The sequence below is a fragment of the Lactuca virosa genome, chromosome 9 (genome assembly GCF_052849685.1).
Source record: "Lactuca virosa cultivar CGN04683 chromosome 9, Lactuca_virosa_CGN04683_v6, whole genome shotgun sequence".
Taxonomy (NCBI): Eukaryota; Viridiplantae; Streptophyta; class Magnoliopsida; order Asterales; family Asteraceae; genus Lactuca; species Lactuca virosa.
In genome coordinates, this window is record NC_136434.1 from 4700758 (window position 1) to 4724448 (window position 23691).

Below are 23691 nucleotides of genomic sequence, written 5' to 3' on the forward strand. Positions count from 1 at the left end.
ACGCCCAGCGTACTCCTGGGAACCTTCGCGACCATCCTGGTAAGTACGCCCAGGGTACTCCAAGGTACGCTTCGCGTACTGCCTTCTTCACTAGTACGCCCTGTGTACGCTTTGTGTACGCCCCGTGTACTCGGCTAAGCCTGAAAACCACGAAACTTCTGAAGGCCATAACTTCTTCGTTATAAACCCAATTCCGACGATCCTTATATCAATGGAAAGGTGACGAGAAGCCCTACACTTCTATCAACTCATACCCTCCTTAAGACATTCCGAACAAAAGTTCATTTTCCACAAAAGCCCAAACTGCCACTTTACCGAAATACCCCTAGGCCTCAAAACACGAACCGAACACCCGAATCACTTCTAATACATCACCCAAACCCAAATAGGCATAGATCTTACCTTCTCAAAAGCCCTAATCCTGACGATGACCAATCTTCGGGCCACATCCTTATACTGGGAATCGATTCGGAACAGAGCGTTACAACTCTCCCCCACTTAAATTAGATTTCGTCCTCGAAATCATGCATCACCATCTCCGACATACCAGAAAACCTGAGCACCACAGCCACAAACCCGAGAATACCACAGCCTTCCCAAGGCAACTAAGACCAACCGTCGTAGGGTTCTAGCAGATGGACGAATTCATTGCAACCTGATCACATCTGTTCCATCTGAAATCTGGAGTCTTGAGATGGTTTGTCCCCCTGACAGACTGTCCACATCAAATCATCATCGAACTTATTGCCCAAGAAAACCAGCCTAATAAGAATACGTTCCTACCCGAAATACCTTGAGGCTTCCAAAAGAACAAAATCACCAGTCAACTGTGGCTACCGAATAACAATCCATTCCCCATACAGACCCCAAATCACTGAATTCGCTCCTACTCATCTTGCTTCCACATATCCGTTTTCCTGAAGAATAACCAGGGACCTCCCTGGTCCCAACCCGTCTGCCGACTGTCCGGAACACCGGAAGACTACCCGATTGCTGAGCTAAAAACACACGCAGCAGTCCCCTGAGACCTCCGAAGGATACCTCGTCTAACCATAACTGCCCTCTCTCCTTCAATCCATTTGATCCATCCGATCGTGATAGGCTGACAACCCGTCACCACTGAATCTGACGCAAAATGGTGAATACTAACAGAATAGTTGTAGTCTTACATCATACCCGGTCTCCTTCGACCTACCGTTTCCTGATTCCGACATGTCGCGGCTCTATTACGGATAGAGCCACTCGAGACACATCATAATAGCTTAAACTAACATCAAACCAACCCGTTCATCACCCTGGGATTCTTCCCTCGATGCCCTTGGCATATAAATGCTCCACATCCCATCTCACTGAACAAAATCCTGCACGAATTCCTATTCGGGTTCCTATCCAAATCCGAATTGTTACTTCGCTCCTATCCAGAGATCCTCGAATCGGCATTTGCATAATGCACCACGACTTCCCGTCATCCTTTACTCGATCGATTAATAAATACCCTTAGCTGATTCCCTGAGACTACCAGTCTCACACCCGGTCCAACCACCAGGTTCTTATGAGATCCAATATCAGGGCTACCCAGCCGTAGCCCTACTGAGACATGCACTACTCATCCACATGATGTTGTATCTCAAGATCCAACCCTTGGCTCAACAGTCTCTACCGGTTCCATCCTAAATTCCCATAACCATCTGGGCTCGCCCACGGATAACTGATCGAACAATCACCTCTGGTCCTGATCCTAACTAAGTTGTGGCTCCCTCACAACCTTGCGAACTAGCCTACCCTAGTCCAAATCACCTGAAAGAATCCGTGAACGCTACGGCACCCCCGCAATCTTACAACACTTTCTACTGCTAGTAGATGCTATGTCTCCCCCCTGCAGTCTTACAACACTATACCCTAACTAAAAATTAGTGAATGCTACGGCTCCCCCGTAGTCTTACAACACTTTCACCCTTGCTTCTGTCCTGGATACCTGGACGGTTCTCCTCCACTTAGATTCAAGTAAGTCCGCTCGGCACATGAAAATTGAAGGATTCCCAATCCTCCTTACGTTCCAATACTCACCCTGCTGACGACCGGTGCTTACCAAAGCTAGCGCACCAAAAGTAACCCTTCCCAAAACAACACAACTCCTGAAAACCAGCTGATACTTCTTGTATCCCAACAACATCAATGACTTCAAACACTTAAAAGCGATATCACACTCAGACCTCGGAGTCTAACGAACGGATAGTCTAACCAAGACCTCAGCAACAACTCTCTCTCTTCCCTCGGCAATCCCGAATGCTCTTCCAATCACAAAATACTAAGGCTACTGAAAACTAGTCATGATTCCCTTGCACACCCCTTGATCCAATCCCGACTACACCCAAGATGACATTCGAATACTGGGAATCTGTTGTACATAAGGAGGCGACCTAGTTCTACTCCACCAAAGATCCATGGTATACAGATGGCACATGACTCTTCTTGAACATAATCAACTCAACAACCAACGCAGATAACAACCCCAAAATAACTGGAGCAGATGTACTCACTGCTTCTCTCTGATCATCAGACAGTCGACCTCCTTGTCGCCCACTTGATCACAACGAGAATATAACGGGCTTGCCCCCTGTGGGCAATCCCTACTGACGTGGCCGAAACTGCTACACATGTAGCAACCCAGATCACTGAACAGATTCCGACAATGACTCGGAGCAATCACAGTACCCGCGGAACCCGTTCTGCGAGATACTTCCGCCTGAAGATTCCTCAAATATTCCTTGGCATGTTGACTGGCATCTGAAAAACTCTTGCTAACTCAGACAATATCAGATTACCGAACCAAGATCCAACTTATCACAATTCCAAAGTGATGCAAATTCCCGACATCCACTTGAAGTGGCAGAAGATAGCATATCCGTAAACATCTGAAGGAATCCTGGCCAATCCCAACCCTTCATTTCGACATCCACATGATGTAACACTTCATTCCAGTCCCAACGACAATCCTAACCCTTGGAACGAAACTCCAATGTGCAGTTTCCACAAGCGTTGCACTGAACTCGACCTATTAGCCTCTCAAAAGTGGATCCGAATTTCTTGGGTCTCCACCCGAGATCCTCCACTAGATTCATCTGACCTGAAGCTCTCTCATCGAGGTTGTCCCAATTACTTTCCGCCCTCGGATCTGGGATCCATATCATTCAGGGTCTCGCACCTCGACGCGCTTACCAACTCAATCTTCACGGCTGAACTGCAATGGCTAGTGCAACCTCTGCTCTAAATCGGCTACAAACCACCCCCAAGACACGGTCTCCAATCCCAAAGCGCAATAAACCTCACAATCAATCCTTGCCGCATGATACAAGAGATCCAAGGCAAACTCGAAACCCTGGCAGTCCTTCCGCTAACTGGCTCACCACCGGAGCCGGGACCAAACCCTGGTCCTACCCATGCGTGTTCATCCTCATCTTGGTAAAGCAACTATCCCCACTATCAGAGCATAACCAAGAATTCTCCTTCCCATAAGCTTCTTAGATTTTCCAAGACTCTCACTGATCCGAGTATGGATCCTATGCTTTCAGTAGTATGGGCCCATACTACCTTCCCCAACTATCCATACTTTCCTCAGCAATCCTCCTGAATCCTCTAAGTGACCTACTCCAGTGGTACACCAAATATCTGCTAAACAGAAACACAATACCCACCAAAGCAACTCCTTGGCTACCTTAGGTTCCCAACTTCACCTGATCGTCCCACTAACTCACTGGAGCATACCCCAGGCTTTCCTAGGTTCCCAACCTTGCCCTGCCATCAACTGCTGAAGAACTCCCCATGATGTCAGCCATCTACCTCCTGGATATTGTCATATCCACTTAGTAGCTGAATCCCATCACTCAAGAGTTCCACAAAGTAAAAAGAAAGCAACATTCGTGCAGTAGCACCCCGATCCAATGGATTATCATAGAACATTCAGCCCACATACCACAACTCGTGCTATCCACATCCATCCATCCTCACTGTCGGCTGCCTTATGGATGCAAATTATACACAGAACAAGATCTAATAGATCCTTCTCATTCAAGCATGGCATACAATATTTCCAAGGCTACAAACATCACATATCAGGAAAATCTATCGCTGACTACTCAGCACTAGCATGCAAGTCTACCAGCTCATACAACATGTAAAGGCATTTCTCCTAGCCCTAACTAGCATGTGATTCTCAGATTCATAAACCAAATCATAACAAATAACATATAAGGGTATTCTGGGGAAACTTACTTGAGCTCGACTGATTGCATGCACCACACCCTTTCTTGTCTTAGAAAATGTTTTCCTTGAAAACATTTTTCTTTTTGAAAACTTTACAGATCCTCAGTTTGAGTTGAGACACACCCGAAAGTATGTCTGAATCCCTCAAACCAAGGCTCTGATACCAACTTGTAACGACCCAAAAATCAAGGGTAAAGTTTTCATTTTTAGTATAGCTAAAACATTGATACCATTTATTTCAAACACTTCAATTCATCCTGGAGTAAAACATTTATCAGAGTTTATCATTGCAGAAATCATAGGTGTGTGCACTGCGATCAATCTGAGCCCTTCATTTCCAAAATGATGATACCTGAAACCATAAACAAACCTGTAAGCACGAAGCTAAGTGAGTTTCCCAGAGCATACCACACACACAATCCATATATTACATAACCTGCTAGCTATAAAAGCTACCTATATCATATAAGCCATGCATACATAAACCTGTAAGGATGCCATGGGCTCCCCCAGGGTCTTACACCTTTGTGTCATGGGCTACCCCACATGGTCTTTAACTAGGAATGTCATGGGCTACCCCACATGGTCTTACATCCAACGTGCCATGGGCTACCCTACATGGTCTTTACCTAGGAATGCCATGGGCTACCCCACATGGTCTTACATCCAATCGCCACGGGCTCCCCCCAGGATCTTCCATGCAATAACACACAATCACATAGCATAACAAATTAAAGAAATGACTAACACATATACCATAATCACATAATGGGCCGGCCTTGGTGCCTTAGACCCATGGGTATGGTGAGAAGACTCACCTCGCACTGCAGAAGCTTCTCGCATGAATTCCTTAGCGGCTGCCCCGCCAGCTTCCCGAGCGGTCACTACCAATCAATATACCCAATTAGAAATTGGGTCCCATACCATAATCCTTAATCCATGCATGGGGGTAAAATGACCATTCTACCCCTGGCCCAATATGATCCAAAACTAAGGCCCAAATCCAAAACCAAAAGCCCAACACTATAATGTCCATAATACCATCAATGGCCCAATTTTCCAAATTAGGCTCGGACCTTTCTAATAGACCTTATACTAAAGCCCAATATTTGCCTTAGTCAATAATCTTGTCCCAAATTGGCCCACCGAGGCCCATAATGCGAAGTCCATTTATGTATTGGGCCACAAGGCCCAATAGGCCCAACCATACCATTATTGGCCCAAAGATACATTCAGGCCCAACTATCAGCAAACCCAGGCCCACAACCATTAGGGCCCAAAGGTCCAAAGTCCACAAAGGCCCAAGTCTTCTTGATAGCGTAAGCCCAGCGTACCTCTTCTGTACGCTTAGCGTACTGGGCAAAAGGGTTGTACGCGTAGCGTACTACATTGTATGCCCAACGTACAAACAGCTGATGCACAAAATCCATTAAGTGCTTAATGCTTCAAACCAAGGGACTAAATTACAGATCTGAGCTCTACCTATCGTCTTAATCCATAAAGTCACTGACTTGGTGACTTTGCATGCCCCAAACAAACTTAAACTCCAAAAATGGCATTTTACTTCCATAAAAGTGACCATAACTCTTGCATGAACCCATTAAGACCTCCAAGATAGCAACTTTCTGCCTTAGGGACTCAGTTAGCACCAAGGGTGGCAACCCTAAGCCTAAGAATCGGATTTGGACCATAAAGCTTTATCCTTGGGACCAACAAGGAACCAAAACCCAAAAATAGTAGATCTAATAGATGAATGATCAAGTTCAAAGATTTATACCTTCATCAAGCTGAGAATGAGTCCTAAAATCCAGATCCATAAGCTCCTCCTTGATTCCTATCTTTGCATCAAACCCCATCTTCTTGAAAATGGATCAAACACCCCAAAAATGGACTCCATAAGCTCAAAATGCCACCATGGATGATATATGACGATTTCTAGGGTTTAGAGGGGTGGACGCTGAAGATATTAGGGTTAGTTTATGAGATAAGGGGCTTAAATAGGGTCCAAGACCCTAAATAGGGTTCTGATCTGACTGGAGTACGCCCAGCTTACATATGGTACACCCAGCGTACTCCTGGGAACCTTCGCGACCATCCTAGTTAGTACGCCCAACGTACTCCAAGGTACGCCCCACGTACTGCCTTCTTCACTTGTACGCCTCGCGTACGCTTTGTGTATGCCCCGTGTACTCGGCTAAGCTTGAAAACCACGAAATTCCCGAAGGCCATAACTTCTTCGTTATAAACCCGATTCTGACGATCCTTATATCCACGGAAAGGTGACGAGAAGCCCTACACTTCTATCAAATCATACCCTCCTTAATACCTTCCGAACAAAAGTACATTTTCCACAAAAGCCCAAACTGCCACTTTACCGAAATACCCCTAAGCCTCAAAACACGAACCGAACACCCGAATCATTTCTAATACATCACCCGCACCCAAATGGGCCTAGATCTTACCTTCTCAAAAGTCTTAATCCTGATGATGACAAATCTTTGGGCCATATCCTTAGACTAGGAATTGATTCGGAACAGAGCGTTACACATTATCCCAATTTGTTCACTGCAGTCGACTTCGAGGACGAAGTCTTGTTCAAGTGGGGGAAAGTTGTAACACCCCGATGTTCAGGTACCTTTAATTTCATCCTTATGGTTTAATTTATGTCATTTTGTGTTGGATTTGGTGTTTAAGCCCATAATTATAATTGGTATGTACTTTAACTGATAGTAGCATAGTCCTTTTGGGTTGCCTTCATACTAGCAACTAGACATGATGACTTTTGGAGAAAAAGGATGAATTAATTATTTGATTAATAAATTGAAGTAAATGATTTATTAGTGTACTATGAAAATAGTATATTAATTAGAAATCATATTATTTAATTAATATTTAATCAGAATTAAATTTGGAATTAATTTTGGGATTAAAGGAATTAATTAAAAGTACAGGGGCTGTTTAGCAATTTATTAATAGTTGTGGAATTGGGCTCTAGAACTTTCCTAAATAGGTTGGAATTGGCCTCTTCGATGAGGTTCTTGGGCTGCTTAGGCCTTAAGCTAAGGAATTAGGGTTTCTTTCTTAAAACCCTGGCTTTGGCTCTAAGCTCCCAACAACTATATAAAGGGCTATACCCCTTTGAGTTTCGGCCACTCCTAACGATAATAAGAGCTAAAATTTTCAAGCCTCATTCTCTCTCATATCATCCTCTTGCTAAGTGTGTTTGTGAGCCACTAGAGGTGTGACACTTGTGACACTTGCTCTAAAGCTTTAAGAACTCTTGGATCTACATTGTTATTACTACATAATAATCAAAGGTATGTCTACTATCTCTTAATATGAATTTCGAAAATAGTTGGTAGCTCCTAGGGTTTATTCTTTTGTGTTTAATACTTGTATGTTCAATTAGAGAAAACCTAGATCTTACAAATTAGGGTTGCATGCACACATAGGGATTGTTTGTTATGCTAAAAAACCGTCAGTGGTATCAGAGCCTAAGATTGTTTTCTATTGAATAAGATGCAATTGGTTGAACTTGACAATTAAGGTTTATGGCAATTAAACCCATTGGAATTAGGGTTTTCGCAAATTAGGGTTTCCTAACCCTAGTTTTTGAAATTTGCATAAGGGTTTTAACCCTTTCATTTGGCCTCCTAATTTATAAAATTTAGGGTTTCCTAACCCTATGGATTTTCGAAAAATATGGCAAGGGTTGAAAACCTTGCCTTCCTCCCCAAGATATGATAATTTCAAAAATTAGGGTTATGGGTAGGGTTCTTATTTTTGGTAATTATCTTCTTATGTGATTAACTAGATAATTATAGGATTTTATAATATCCCTCCCATATTTTCTAAATTTAGGGGTAAGGGATTGGGTTAAATTATTTTGATTAATTTAATGAATAATCCTCAATTGGTTTAATAATTTAAGTAAATGTATAACTAATAGATAATTATTAAATCAATTTCTTTTAAATTTAAATTAAATTGGTTTTAATTTCGAAATTTAAAAGATTATAAAAACTCTAGTATTTTGAAAAGTTTAAAATACGTCATTGTGGATCTTATTATTAATTTAATTAAATGATTAATTAAAAGATAATTAATAAATCCATAAAAAGGTTTAAATTTAATTAAATTAAAAGTTTAATTTGTTAAAGGATTAAACTCTTGCTATTTTAAAATGTTTTAAAATACACCTTATACTATATGTAAAATTAAATGTTTAATATTTACTATATGTATATGACAAGTCAGTCGAACTGCAAGTACGTCTCATTTACGAAGTCGATCTATAAGGGGAGTTTAAGGAAGCGGCCTGTAAAATGACCGACATTGGGTATACACTCTTACCTACCAATCCCTTGATTGGTGGAGGGTCGTTAGCCGAACGGGTTTGATAGGACATAACCTCATTAAAAGTATAATGATAAAAAGTAACTAAACTATTTTCTAAAATCCCACTCTTAGTTACTTTAGGAAATATGTGAAGTTGATGCTAATCCATGAAGTTGCACATTGCACTTTAGTGGAGTGTGTGTGATTAACCGGCACCCTAATATGGACTAATAAAGGGTGGAAATGGGTGTCTCGAAAATTATCATTGATTAATGGAGCGTATGTGGCTAATCGACACATTGGTTAGATGATAAATGACATCGAGAGTACCAAGCTAATTTGCATGGTTATTCACATCTTGTTTGTGATCCTTGGTATCTCAGTCATAAATGGAGGAGCATAATTGAGATTAAACATGTCATTGAATAGTTCAATGAATCTCAAAAGATCTAGGAGATTCATACGATTGAAATTGGTAAATGCTTTACCTACCTAAAATAGATTCGAATTTGATTACAGCATCCCTCTTCAAAGTTCGAATCGAAAATATGGATCCTAGCATTAATTTAAATTTTGGGTTAATAATTGAGGATTAAAATCAACTAACTTGAATTCTCTTTCCTCCTATTATAGATGTCAAGTTCCGACAACAATGGTCTTCCTTGTTCTTATGGAAATGTTTTTCCTTCTGAAGGTGATCTTCCACATGTTGATCAAGGTGAAAGAATGTTCCCTTCTTCGAACAATGGTGGAACTGGAAATCATGCTTCTTCAACTCTTCCTCCACCTCCTCCGGTAACTCTACCTAAGTCATGATTTCTTCAAGTTGAAAAGTACGAAGTAACTCAAGCCCTGTTTCCATGCAAACATCAAGATGGAAAGTCTGTGTGCGCACATGTTTTGAAAATGAAATCGCATATTGACAGGTTGGGAATTTTTGGTGTCATTTTCCCAAGGGATCTAGCCACTGACTTGGTTCTAATTTCGATTCATGAGTCCCTAATTGATCTACTATATGACTGACCACGATGTGACCCTAATTGATCTGACATATATGTTGATTGATGCTGAAGCAGAAATGCTTAAGAGCACAACTCAAGCAAATATGTTTGAAGGATCTGTCTCCCAAATTTCCATGGACATTGACAATGGCAAAAGATTTCTCTTCCCAATGGAAAGGGATCAGCCAAGGTCAACCCATTTGACTATATGGTAAAGAGAAAGGCTAACTCTGAGATAGTCTCATGTGCTATTCCTGAAAGGTCCATATGTTTCTATTGCCAATTGAAGGGGCATTGGATGCAAAGCTGCCCAGAATACCTGAAAGATCTTACAGATAATAAAGTCAAGTCGTGTGACTCTACTTCAGGTACATCCACTATCGAACTCCATTATTTTATTAAGTTCCTATTCATAGATTTTTAATACAAGATGTTATAGTCACATTTTGATGTTTTCCAGGATCTAAGAGAAAGAAGGAAGGTTAAGAAGAGTAAGCTGAATTTGATCGTGAGAGATGAATTTCGATCGCATGGTTCAATGATCAGATTTTGGAAGCTACTGGTTAGGAGTTATGATAGATTAATAGATTGCTTACGAAATATCTAGAAACATGTTTTTCGTATACTTGCATTGTAAGGACAAATTTCTCCGTTATCATCAATAAAATTGAACTTTTGATTTATTTGCTTTGTATTTCCTTGCAAAGGCATTTATGAAAAAATTGGTGGTTATATTTCTATTATTAGCAATGTTAAATTGGATTTGATTCTTAGTTATATCATTTGTTGAAATTTCATAATCAACCAAGTGAAAAGGGATTCTCATCATCCAAGTTTCAATTGGATAGAAACTTGGAGTCGTACAATTCGAATTGTGTGATGTATGAGAATCTTGATCGTTGGAAGATCATGACTAATTCTTTGATCACATGTTTATGTGAGTCAAGTGAAGGTGATGTGGACTATTTAGATCCACCACAAAGGATGATAAATCTATTCGTCATGGTTTACCAATGCTTTCAGTAAACATGGTTGTGTTTATAAGATTAAGCATAATTCTAAAACCTTTGAAAAGTTTCAAATAATGGCAGAACAAATAAGAAGAATCTATTAGGAAGGAAGATAAAGGTTTCTCCAATCTGAAAGGAAAGACGAGTACTTTAGTATCATGTTTTGTGATCATCTTAATGATTATGGAACCATCTCACAAATTGATCCTCAAAGAACATCTTAGTGTAATTGTTTGAATAAGAAGAGGAATCGAATATTGTTAAAATGGTTCAATCTTGAGATGAGTCATACTTCATATCCAATTAAAATTTTAGAGTCATGCTCTAGTTACTACAAATCATATCTTGAAGCTTATTTCAAACTAAGTAAGTTTATAACACCTCATAAAAAGTGGAGCATTGATATTTTCTTACTCTGGCACATTTGCAATTGGTAGTTGTGATGTTTTTAGTTAAAAATAAATGATGAACTAAGACCAATTCAATGAAGTGCTTCTTGTCGAGAATCCACACTAGCTTTTGAATATTTGTTTTATCTCGTCAAGGAATGATCCTTGAGAGAGAAACTTATATGTCAAGAAGTCAGTGGGAGTCTTAATGATCATGAAGAGTTTCAAGAGTCAATCAAGAATAAACCTTTTAGTTATCACTAGCACACGACCTGGGGTTGATAACCTATCGTGTTAAGTTGACACCTTCTTGTTTTTGTGCATCTTCCAGTTGAGTTGGCAATGCTTATGAGTTCTATGGTTCTCATTTGACTGCAAAAGGCAAAGCATGTTGGTTGGTGAAAGTACATTGATAAGTATGGGTGAACTGCATAACAACTGGGAAGCATTGGTAGGCCCTTGTACTACCAGAAGGAAAGAAATTAAGAATGAGAAAAGTTCAGTCCATGAAACGAAAAACTAAATTTGATTTTGGTTTTTTCCTCAACCTTATCTTATGATTGTAGGATGGAAATGATAAGATTCACATGGATGGGAACACATACACCATAAAAACTAGGTGACAAAAGTTTTCGCTCTAATTCATGAAAATGATTGTGAGGAAACACTTTCGCTAGTAGATTTTAAAGATTTGATAAATATCATTTTGGTTAGTGGTTGTGTTAATTGTGTTCTCAAATTATCAATATGATTACAACATCCCTTTTCATACTTCGAATTGTGAGAAATGGCAAGAAATAGTTTGAACGTTCATGACTTATAACTATAAGTTCTGAAAGGGTTTAAGCACACACATATGTTATCTAATGAAAGGTGTATAAGCTTGAGAAGTCTAGATGAAGAATTATCGAAGCGTCACGTACCAAAAATCTGTACTCTAGTAAGAATGTTAGTATTGATTTCTAAAAGTCCAATTGATTTCTGGGTACATGTCAAAGCTAGTGGGAGCATAACTTCGGATATAGGATTGATTACATATGTTGTAATATTCGCTTGTTCTAATTTTTCCAAATGCCTAGGGCATTGAGAGGGAAAAAGGACTAGAACTTGATGTGACTAAGGTTGTTACACAACTGTCAAGAACACTCTGAGGTTCGTTGAAGATTGGTTGCTTGTGGATAGCTAGAAGTATAGTGATATTTGGCCAGACCATATTGACATAATTTTGAGTGGAAGTGATTCTTATTCAGAGTTAATTCTTGTTTAGAATTGATGGTCATATGGGAATATGAAAATGTTTCATAATGGGAGTTGATGATTAGAATCTACTTGTGAGTTAGAAACTTTAATGCAAGGAAGGTGTTTAAGGAATATGCCTTGAGTTTGAATCTTCTTTACTTTGGAATTGTTTTTTGTAACAAAGTTCCAAATGGTACATTCTGTAATCTCGTTGGCTCAGTCTTTGTCACTTTGAAGCTTCGACATCACGGAATGACAATGCATTTATAGTTGGTACTGTAACACATTAAGTAGTAATGAGAATTTGAAATTGTGAAATGAGAATCATTGGCATAATGTCCAATCGATCTTCTCACAAAGGAAGGACCATAGAGAGACATAGTATACATGTTTAGAACATGGCATGACTAATGTTTAATTCAAGTGTTTAGTTTTTGACTCGAAACATTATACAATGAATAAAGTCTAATTAGTATGGTGATTAAATAATAAGAGTTTTATTTATATTCAATAGTTTTGAGACCTTAGTTAGTTAGGTTATTGTTGTGTTTCACTTCACATGTTTTACTTCCCGAATAATTGGATTAAGACTGTCATGAATTGAATTGTAGATTGTCTAAGGGTTTAGAAATAGCAATAGTTTTTGCTGCAATGTTCATGAGTACTTGAAAATGGTGATTTTAAGTATAGGATAAACGCACGCTCAAGGAATTACTTCATGGATTCTATCATGAGTAATTTTGAGATGATAATATCTTATATTCTTGAAATGCATATATATGTGTTGTTGATTACGAGTCAGTTGTGCATTGATAATACGTAAACACATCAGTAACTTGATGTTATAAAACATATTGTTGTGCGTGATTTGATGAGTAAATAGTACAAGCATATAAGTCGAAGTTTATCCGTTCCTTTTGCCATAACGGGAAAAGCGATATCTGTGTTGCCAACAACTATATAAAGGGCTATACCCCTTTGATATTTCAGCCACTCCTAACCATAAGAAGAGCCGAAATTTTCAAGCCTCCTCTCTCATATCATCCTCTTGTTAAGTGTGTTTGTGAGCCATTAGAGGTGTGACACTTGTGACACTTGCTCTCAAGCTTCAAGAACTCTTGGATCTACATTGTTATTACTACATAACAATCAAAGGTACGTCTACTATCTACTAATATAAATTTATAATATAGTAGGTATCTCTTAAGGTTTATTCTTTTGTGTTCAATACTTGTATGTTCAATTAGAGAAAACCTAGATTCTATAAATTAGGGTTGCATGCACAGATATGGATTGTTTGTTATGCTCAAAACCCATCATTTTGGTCCCTGTAATTGAAGGAAGTAGCCATGAGAATCCCTAATGGCAAAACCGTAATTTGGAAGAACGGGAGTACGTCATGCGTACGTGTGTACGCTTAGCGTACTAAGGTGCACCCTAGTACGCGGGGCATACTCATCAGATATTGAAAACCCTAATTTTTAGGGTTGAGATATATATAATCCCCCTTATAACCTCATTTCCATCGCCCTTTTTAGCCTCCACCCTCCATGAGTCGATCTTGCAAGCCCTAGCCCTTGTGTGTGTTGAGATTAAGTGTGTGTGTGTGTGTGTGTTCTTGGTGTTGAAGAAATAAGAAAGGATTCTTTAGGAAGATTCTGGTAGATCTGAGATCTTCATCTCTTTGGAAAGCTCCAGAAGGTATAAAGCCTTGAACTTTACTTGCATTTCTTAGAGATCTAGCCATATGGAGTTTTATAAGTTTTGTCCCTTTTCTTGGACTTAATGAGTAAATGCTACTCTAAGACCAAAGGAGCTGCCTTTTTCAGAAGATTTGAGCTGTGTTAAGTCATAAAAATGATTTATTGACTCACTTAGTGCTTGCATGCATAGTGTAGAGGTCTTTAGTGGTTAAGACCAACTAATAAGTTGGTTTTGGGTCTTAACGATGCATGCATAACCATTAAGCTGGAAAATTTATGATTAAGAGCACATTCTTGGAATTGGATATGGTTATTAGACGTTTGGACAGAATGGACTAAGCCCTTATTCGAAGATTGCATGGCCACTATGTACGTTGGGCGTACCAGGGCGTACGATGGGCGTAGGTGGTCAACAACGCGTTTCTTGGTCAAGGCGGAGTACGTTGAGCGTACAGCTGGGTACGCCCCACGTACTCAGTCTGTTGGGTTAAGCAAGTTTGGGCTTCATGTTTGGGCCACCTTTTGGACTTAGATGCTTGGGCTCTTATTGGACCATCTGAGTATGGGTATCTTTCTCTAAATGAAGGGATGGACTTTAGGGAAGGACCAAGTAGGATTTTGGGCCCAATTTAGAAAATTGGGCAGATTGTGCGCCTTGAGTGATTACTTAGTTTTGGGCCTTTTGGATCAAGATTGGGCCTGGGTCTTAGCCCAACTAGGGAAAGGGTAAAGTGGCCTTTTACACTAATTATGGACTAATAGCTATGGTTTGTAATCCAATTATTAATTGGATGATTATTTTGTTGTGATAGTGCGAGGATTTAAGTGAGCCAGCAGCCGGAGACTTTCAGTGTGATTGAGCAGTGTGAGGTGAGTTGTCCTCACTGTACTTAGGGTTCGAAGGTACCAATGTCGAACCTTCGGATGGTTATCCTGATTTATCGTATGATTGAGTACTGTAGTGATCTGCTAGATCTGTATCTTGGTAGATAGCATGATGTTATGCTTAGTGATCCGTGAGACCTGTCTGATTGTTATTGGCTGGTAATTTGCATGATATTTGTTATATATATATATATATATATATATATATATATATATATATATATGTGTGTGTGTGTGTGTGTGTATGTGTGTGTGTGTGTCGACACGGTGTATGTGTGGTTGGGTTGAGGCGGTCCTGCTTTGTGCTGAAGGCCAACAGACTCAGGGCGTCTCGGATAGACTGCAGGCCAGAGGGGTGTACCAGTCAGGCCGAAGGCCCAGAGAACGGTCCAGGTAGGCTGAAGGCCCGGTGAGGCGGTACAGTCACTCTGAAGGTTCTGTATGCATGTTGTTTGCTTTTATTATTAAGATTATGTGTTGTGTTGGTACTTTGGGGAAACTCACTAAACTTTGGGCTTACAGTTTTGGATTATGTTTCAGGTACCTTAGAGGATCGCGGAAAGGCGAAGGCATGATCGTGCACCTCCTCGTGTTTGGTTTTGTGATTTTAGGAAAACTCTGATATTAGACATGTTTTGAAAACTATTTTGTGAACAATGATGATTTTTAGGTTGTTTACAAAGTTTAATTTTTTCATGAATTTTATGGATGTTACAATCGTTTTAGAGATCCAATGAGTCGGATTCCTTGTTTGTTGTGTTTGTGCACAAACAGCTGCACCCCATCGCGATTTGAATGAAACAAACGCAGCTGGAGCAACGAATTTCGGGTCACCAATAACTCTCTCTTTCCTCTGCTTCCTAAAAATGAAATCATTTGATTAAAATATGTACATTTGAAAAAAAAATGAATCTTGATGATCAATACTTACTTTGTTGCTCAACTTCTCCGATTTCTCTTTCTTTTCTCTGTAAATCAAATTTCTGGTGACTATTTCTTGAATAACTCGAAAGAAACTTAAAGGGTTAATGATGGAGACACTACAGTCATCACGAAGAATCACAAGATCACAAGCTATGGCTATGGCTTCTGAGAACAGAAAAAGCAACAACACTAGCGTAACCATAGCATCATGTGAGTTTTCTATCATAATTTAATCTCATTTTTTAATAATGACTCAAATGGGTTTCGTGTTTTGATATTTTCGTCTCTATTTTAGTAGATGAAAACGACGAATCTATGAAGGATGTTGAAACTGTGGAAGCTAGAGCAGAGAAATTATCTACGAGCCACTTGTTGTGATGTACGCCACGTATTTGTGGAAATATAGGGAAATGATCCACCGGCTGCAAAGAAGGAGGGGAGGATGGTGTATTACACGGTGGTAGATGATGATGGGAACGTTGATGGATGAAGACAAGGAAGAAGAAGGCGGTGGGTACGAGATTGTTGCCAACAAGATATCTTCAGTGGCTACTGTCTAGAGAGAGAAAAATGAAGAGAGAGAGAGAGAGAGAGAGAGATGAGGTGGATTAGTTACGTGGCATTTTCAAACTGATGATTAGGATGGGGTCACGAAGTGACCCCTTCAGATTTTCCAAAAGGACCTTTTAAAACCTAAAAATAGAAGTTCGTGCCCTTCACATGCAAAAATGTCACGAATGACCATTTAAACCAATATACTAAAGTTTGTTAGGCTACAGTAACAATAACCCTTGAAGTTATTCAGTAAATACATGAAAATTAATTTTTGGAATATTTTTAAAGCATAAACATCGGCTTCTAGCACTTGAGAACATTCAGTGAACCAAATGACTTCTAGCCTAGCGGTATCAGATGTTGTTCTCTCTCCTTGAGGTCGAGGGTTCAAATTTCGTTGGGGACGTAGTTGGATTTAGAAGTAATGTACTACAAGAATAAGTTAGATTTACGTTCGAACATTCTTGGAGATATGGCGTTGGTTAATTCTTACCAATAAAACATTTAGGAAATTTGTTTTATATATGTTTTGTTTCTTTCCTTTTCATCTTTGTCTTCTTTATTTGCTGTATTTTTGAGTTATTTTTGTCTGGAAATTAAGTCAACTAAAGCACCCGATATAGCTATCATCTTTTTAATTTGCAATCATTTAAAAATATGTGTCGTATTAAAAAAATGTTAATAATTTTTAACCACTCCTCCATTATATTTAAAGAAATCATGACAGATAATTCAAATATTTATAGTCGGATTTACATGTAACCGGTATGCATGTATTATGTATACATCTTTGACTAGCCTCTGGCTGACATTTTTAATACAAAGTTAATTTTTACGATAAAAAAAAACAAAGAACGTATTAATAGAAAATTATAATTTTGTTACCACAATCCGACCAATAACGATACTAATACTATGCATAAAAATCAGTAATATATAATTTCCTCGGGACAATTGTTTGCATTTCATAACAATGATAGAGATAGAGCAAATGCTTTGGTCTATATACGTTGTTAAGAATTAAGAGTCAATTTATTTTTTGAGTTATTGCAACTTTGTGATTTTGTGCTGATCGAATAGTGATATATTTTCCCTTTTAGTGGAAATAAAGCAAGGAAATGAGCGAAAAAAAAAGGAAAGAAAAAGGTATCAAGTAGGTGTCGATAAAGGTTCCCGATTAGGTATTTGCTCCATCACCAATTACGTTAATGGTCGAAAGGAATTCAACTGAAAAGACAGTCAACAGGCTAACTTGTTTTGTTCAAACTTAAACTATAAATAATACAAAAAGTTATTTTCAAAATATCCACGGACAATGAACCAAGGAACCAATCGTAAGCGTCGGAAACCATAATGATTAACAGCCAAGGAAATAGATGTACACTTGTACATTGGACGCACACACCGAATTATACCAAAAAATTCATCTCCTTACCAAAAAACTCAAATCTTTTTTTCGTTTTAAATATTTTTTAGGCCACATTTTTATCGAAAAAAAAAATCGAATATACCGTTGTTCTCGATTTTTCATCCTCTTTCCATAGAGATCCATGTTGATATATAAAAAGACATTTTTTTTCGAAAAAAAACCCAATTCATTTTGTAACTTTTTCAATATTTAATTTTACTTTTATAAAAAAAAACTAATTATAATAAAAATATTTTTTGTACTCTATTAATAAACATCAACACCGACTTAAAAAAAATACTCGATCAGTGTAGATTCACACTGTGAATCTAAACTGTAAATATTTCAATTCTTAACATTCACAATGTGAAAAAGCTCGATCAGTTAAAATTCACATTGTGAATCTGATTTACTATTATGCACACTGTGAATCTGAGAAGGTTCACAATGTGAATCTGAACAGATTCACAATATGAATCAGAACTGGTTCACAATGTGAATCTGAACTGAAATATCGTTTTTTTTAAAACATGAGTATGAATCTATGTTTAAAAGTACCAAAAAGTATGAATTTTGATATATTTATTAATTTTTTTTCTATAAAAAAAAATAGACTTTAACTTTTCTACAAAGAAAATAAAGTGGGTTTGTTACGAAAAAAAATTCATTTTTTATATATCATCATCGATCTCTATAGAAAGAGGACGAAAAATCGTGAACAACGGTGTATTCGTTTTTTTTTTCAATAAAAACATGGGCTAAAAAAAATTTAAACGAAAAAAATGGGTTTTGTTATAATCCAGTGCATGTGTGTCCATTGTAAAAGTCTACAACCCTTCCTTTTGTCGTTGATCGCTTTAAATTTCGACGTTTTTGATTAGTTCTTTGGTTCCTTGATTAATAATGGTTCTCTATTGAACTTTTCCATATATATATATATATATATATATATATATATATATATATATATATATATATATATATATATATATATATTCAAATGTGGATTGACATCTATTATGCAAACATATTGATAGTGTTATTCTGTTAAATGACAAAGAAAATATGTTGTTTGATAATGTGAGTACATTCGATCTTACATAACTATTATTATTATCACACATTCTCACTAATTAAATTATCTATAAGACTATTATAGACATTTGTTTTATTATTCTCATTCTGACGGAATATTTATTGAGTCGTATTCTGTAAAAATGAAAATGAGTGAACAACGATGTGTGAGAACAAAAATGAATAAAAATGACGATAGTTGTGTGAAGTTGAACGTATTCACATTACTAAACAACTTATTCTCATAATAATTTTCATAAAATAACAGTATCCACACGTCCACACAATAGTTGTTCGTCCACATTATAAACTAACTTTTATATATATATATATATATATATATATATATATATATATATATATATATATATATATATATATATAATTCAACGATTCATGAAAAACCGAGAACATTTTTCAAAATCATATTCTTGATTTGTTTATTTTAAATTTGTTACCGGTCATTAAGAATTTAATTCGTTAATTTTTTTTCAAAAAAAAGTCTTTCTCTAATATATATATATAGGAAATTGTCAGAAAAGTTCTAATATTTTCAGGAAAGTTACACTTTAGTCCCAAGATTTTTTTTTTGAACATTTAAGTCTCGATTATTTGTAAAAACATGATAATATCTCATTTCTTGTTAGAAGAAAAAAAGGACTTTTTTGTAAACTTGAGCCAAAATGAAATAATCGGGACTCAAATGTTCAAAAAAAATATATTAGGACTAAAGTGTAAATTTCCTGAAAATATTGGGATTTTTCTGACAATTTCCCATATATATATATATATATATATATATATATATATATATATATATATATATATATATATATATATATATATATATATATATAACAAGTTTTTTATGCTCTTAGAACTTTGTATCACTCAAACGTTGGTACAATTGTTTGATGTTATTATCCTCTTGACATTTTGCTTGTGAAAGCTTGAAAAATATTGAAGTTTCTAATAAAACTAAAACTCACATTTAGTTGTTTAATTATTTTTTTATTGGTATAAGAAGGGGATTAAAATTGAATTTATGAAATTTTTTATGAATTATTTTATAACACAAAGTTCTAAGAGATAAAAAAAACCAAATATTTATAAATTTATTAACAAAATAACTTTCATTACTTTTTGTTATAACATTTATAAATATTCGTTTTTATAAAAACTTATGTATATCGTTCAAATATTTATGCAACTGTTTGATGATCTTATCCGCTTTATATTCCGGTTTGTGAAAGTTTGTAAAAAAGTGAAGTTCCAAATAAAAATAATGTTTAATGATCATCAAAATTATGGTTATTTATTATAATTATAATGATTGGTAAGTCACATTTTTATGTTTAATTATTTTTAATTTATGAAAATGTTTATTTTTCAAATTAATAAAATTTTTAATAAAATGAAAGTAAAAATCTAAGAAGTACTATTGAGTTATAAAATAATAATACTTTATATATGTTCTTATTTATTGGTCTTTTTTTGTTTTTCTACGAACTTAATTATGTTTCGAGTTAAAAAAACATCATAATGATATTTTTAACACAAAAAATAGGTTTATTGGTAAATTATAACAAAAGAAAATTAGTAAATTTGAACAAAATCGAAAATTCATTATTCACATATTTTATCTATTGATAATTGGTTGATGTTTTTTTTGCACATCATCATACTCAATTTTGTAGTAATGATCATCCGTTATAATAAATTTTGAAGTAGTGATTCAAATGGTATAAACTTTAATTTATATTGTTTGTTATTAACCCACCATCACTAATATTTTGTTAATTATATCATATAATACAATATATAAAAATTTATATAAAATATGTAGAGTACAGTGGACAAAAACAACTATTTTGTCCTCCATAAAAGAAAGGTCCCGATTGTTGTGGTACCCTCATCACGCAATCTTACGTAACACAACTACTATTTAACCCCGTCATGGCCTCATCACCCACATTCCCCTTTCACCTTCTTTAGCTAGCGCAACCATGGTTCTCTCTTCCCCTTCCCCATTAAGAACCAAAAAGACCCAAGCCATTGGCATCCCAATCATCGATCTCTCCCTCGACACCACCACCTTATCTCACCGCATCATCACAGCCTGTCAAGACTACGGTTTCTTCAAGGTCGTTAACCATGGAGTCCCCATTGAAATCATCTCCAAAATGGAGGAAGTTGCTAATGGTTTCTTCTTCAAGCCTGCCTCTGAAAAACTTAAAGCCAAATCCAATCCACCTAGCCCTTTCGGGTATGGTTGCCGCAGCATCGGTTTCAATGGAGATGTGGGTGAACTTGAATACCTTCTACTTCAAGCCAACCCTGATCAGCTTCTCCTTCACTCCGATATCTTCAATGTCGTCTCAGACCAACCAACAGATTTCAGGTATGTAATCATCAATCAATCTCACGTTTATATTCCTATGAGTGATGATCACGTTATATATACATATATAATAAAATATCAATCTTCAATTAATTCAGTGATCACCAACCACAAAATCCGATGAATCGATGACAATGACAAGACGCTCTTTTTAACTGTCTTTAAAACCCAAAAACCATTAATCGTCTTTATACCGTTTTCTTCTGTATTTAAAAGAAAATGTGTTAATCATTTTAACAACTGTATATGTGGTCCGTCTGTAGTTTTTCAAGTACATCGTCTTTCTCATCCGATTTGTCCATAATTTGGCCAACATTTTAATGAGTACGAGAATATATTATATGTATGAGTTGTGGAACATGTCTTCCGACACATGCAGTGTTCGTTCAGTTGTACTCACCCGTAGGTCCCCATTAATTTCGAATTAAATAAAAAAAAATTCAACTCTTCATGTATATATAAAGAAGTGGTTCGGCTGCCACGCTGGCCGATGATTCGGGTCCTAGAAAAATTAAACATTATCATTAATCCTAAGTCGTCTTTTTGTTTAAGTTCAAAGCGGCTGAGGTCCACTCCGCTTTTTAGCCGGCTTCTCCGTATTAACAAACACTTATGTTTTTTTGTTTGATTCTTTTCCCCGAATTTCAAGGAATCGTTTGATTTAACAATACAAAATTACATGATGGTAATCATAAATTTATGCTTTAATAATTACTGTAATATATAGTTATAATTACAAGAAACATTATAAAACGTATATGAAATGGCGTTAAAAAGGGCTTTATGTTGAAGAATTATCATAAGCAACCCACTAGCGACGGGTAATATATGTGGGTTTTGAGATCATGCCTTACGCAATCATAAGCTGATGACCCAATCATCTTATTAGTTAGGCAAATAACACCAAGTCAAACCAGCTTTTCATCTGATCAAAAGTCAACATATCATATATATAGGTTCACGTGCATCCCTTAAACACGCAACAAACAATAGCGTACGTACGTATGTGTTTAATTAATTAGTTGTTTAAAATCTGGGTTTTATTTAAAAATACATATGTCTGTATTATATACAATGATTTGAAACATAAGTGATGATGATAATTATGAAGGTGTCCCAATTAATCGTACCGATTTTAATGAAACGGGAAAAAGGAGATTGGGAACAGTCCATGTGTCGGTAACCAAAAATAGAGGGAGACAAGTACATTAGTTTTCTTACCCAAATAAAGGAATCTTTCAACGAACGTTAGGTGACTGACAACAGTTATTTTGTAAAGATTTGTTAATATTGGGTTAAAAAGTGTAATTTTTGAAAGTTTTGTGGTATGATTTTAAAATTTTAAAATTTTTTTTGTGCAGTTGTGCGGTGGAGGATTACATCCACGTAGTGAAAGGGTTGACATCTGGGTTGTTGGAAATATTGGCACTTGGGCTTTCGTTAACTGACACAAACATCTTTAGTCGTTTTATTGAAGATGTTGATAGTGATTCATGCTTCCGTATCAATCATTATCCTGGGGTTAAAACTACTCATGAATCCAATAAACCCTCTCAATCACATCAACGAATTGGCTTTGGCGAGCATTCCGACCCTCAGATTTTTACCATTTTGAGGTCAAATGACGTTCCTGGCCTCCAAATTTCTACCGTTGACGGTCTTTGGATACCAGTTAATGTCGAACCCACCGATTTTTGCGTCTTTGTTGGAGATGCATTAGAGGTATATTATACATATATACTTATACTTTTTAATCATTCATGGTTAATTTTGTGTTTACTTTTGAGTACTTTGAATAATTAAGTTTTGACACATGCAGGTTTTGACGAATGGAAGATTAAAAAGCGTAAGGCATAGAGTAATGGCGAATATGTCGAGCAGGTCGAGATTGTCGATGATGTATTTTGCAGCACCAGCTATGAACGAATGGATATTTCCGATCCCACAAATGATCTCACCGGGAGAACAAAGACTTTACAAGTCGTTTACGTGGAACGAGTACAAAAAAGCTGCATATTCTCTACGTTTAGGGGACCAAAGAATCGATCTTTTTAAGTGTCATTCGGGTTTATGATGATAAAATTGATGTTCTCATGTATCTGAGAACAATATATAGGTTAGAGAGAAGAAAAAAAACCATATGTATAATCAACTAAGCCATCATCTATCAAAATGATTTTTTTGCAGGATGAATTTGTTGTTTGTAGATAAAGGATATGTAGATGTGTCTAGTGCCTACTATCTAATTGATTTATAATATATTTTTCTCGATTTTTTTTTTAATTTTTTGGAGAATATTTCTTAATATATTTCCAATGAATTTGTTGTTTGTAGATAAAGGATATGTAGATGAATTTGTTTTTGGAGAATTTTTTGGAGCATGGAAGCGTATTTTTTGTTTTTGTTTTTAAAAGAAGTTGCAAATGTATTTGAATTTGTAACTTTCGGAACGGATTTTTGCTATTTAGAACTTAGGATTTTCTAATACGTACCTAAATTTA

The 23691-nt window shown here is 36.5% G+C and overlaps 1 protein-coding gene across 1 annotated transcript; it reads left to right on the forward strand.

Moving 5' to 3' along the window:
* The first annotated feature begins 20726 nt into the window (after positions 1 to 20726).
* On the forward strand, positions 20727 to 23473 carry LOC145136208 (gibberellin 2-beta-dioxygenase 2-like). The gene is made up of 3 exons (XM_079070385.1): positions 20727 to 21190; positions 22552 to 22912; positions 23010 to 23473. The coding sequence occupies exons 1-3, from the start codon at positions 20796 to 20798 to the stop codon at positions 23262 to 23264; spliced, it is 1011 nt and encodes a 336-aa protein (XP_078926511.1). The 5' UTR covers positions 20727 to 20795; the 3' UTR covers positions 23265 to 23473.
* Positions 23474 to 23691: the final 218 nt, after the last annotated feature.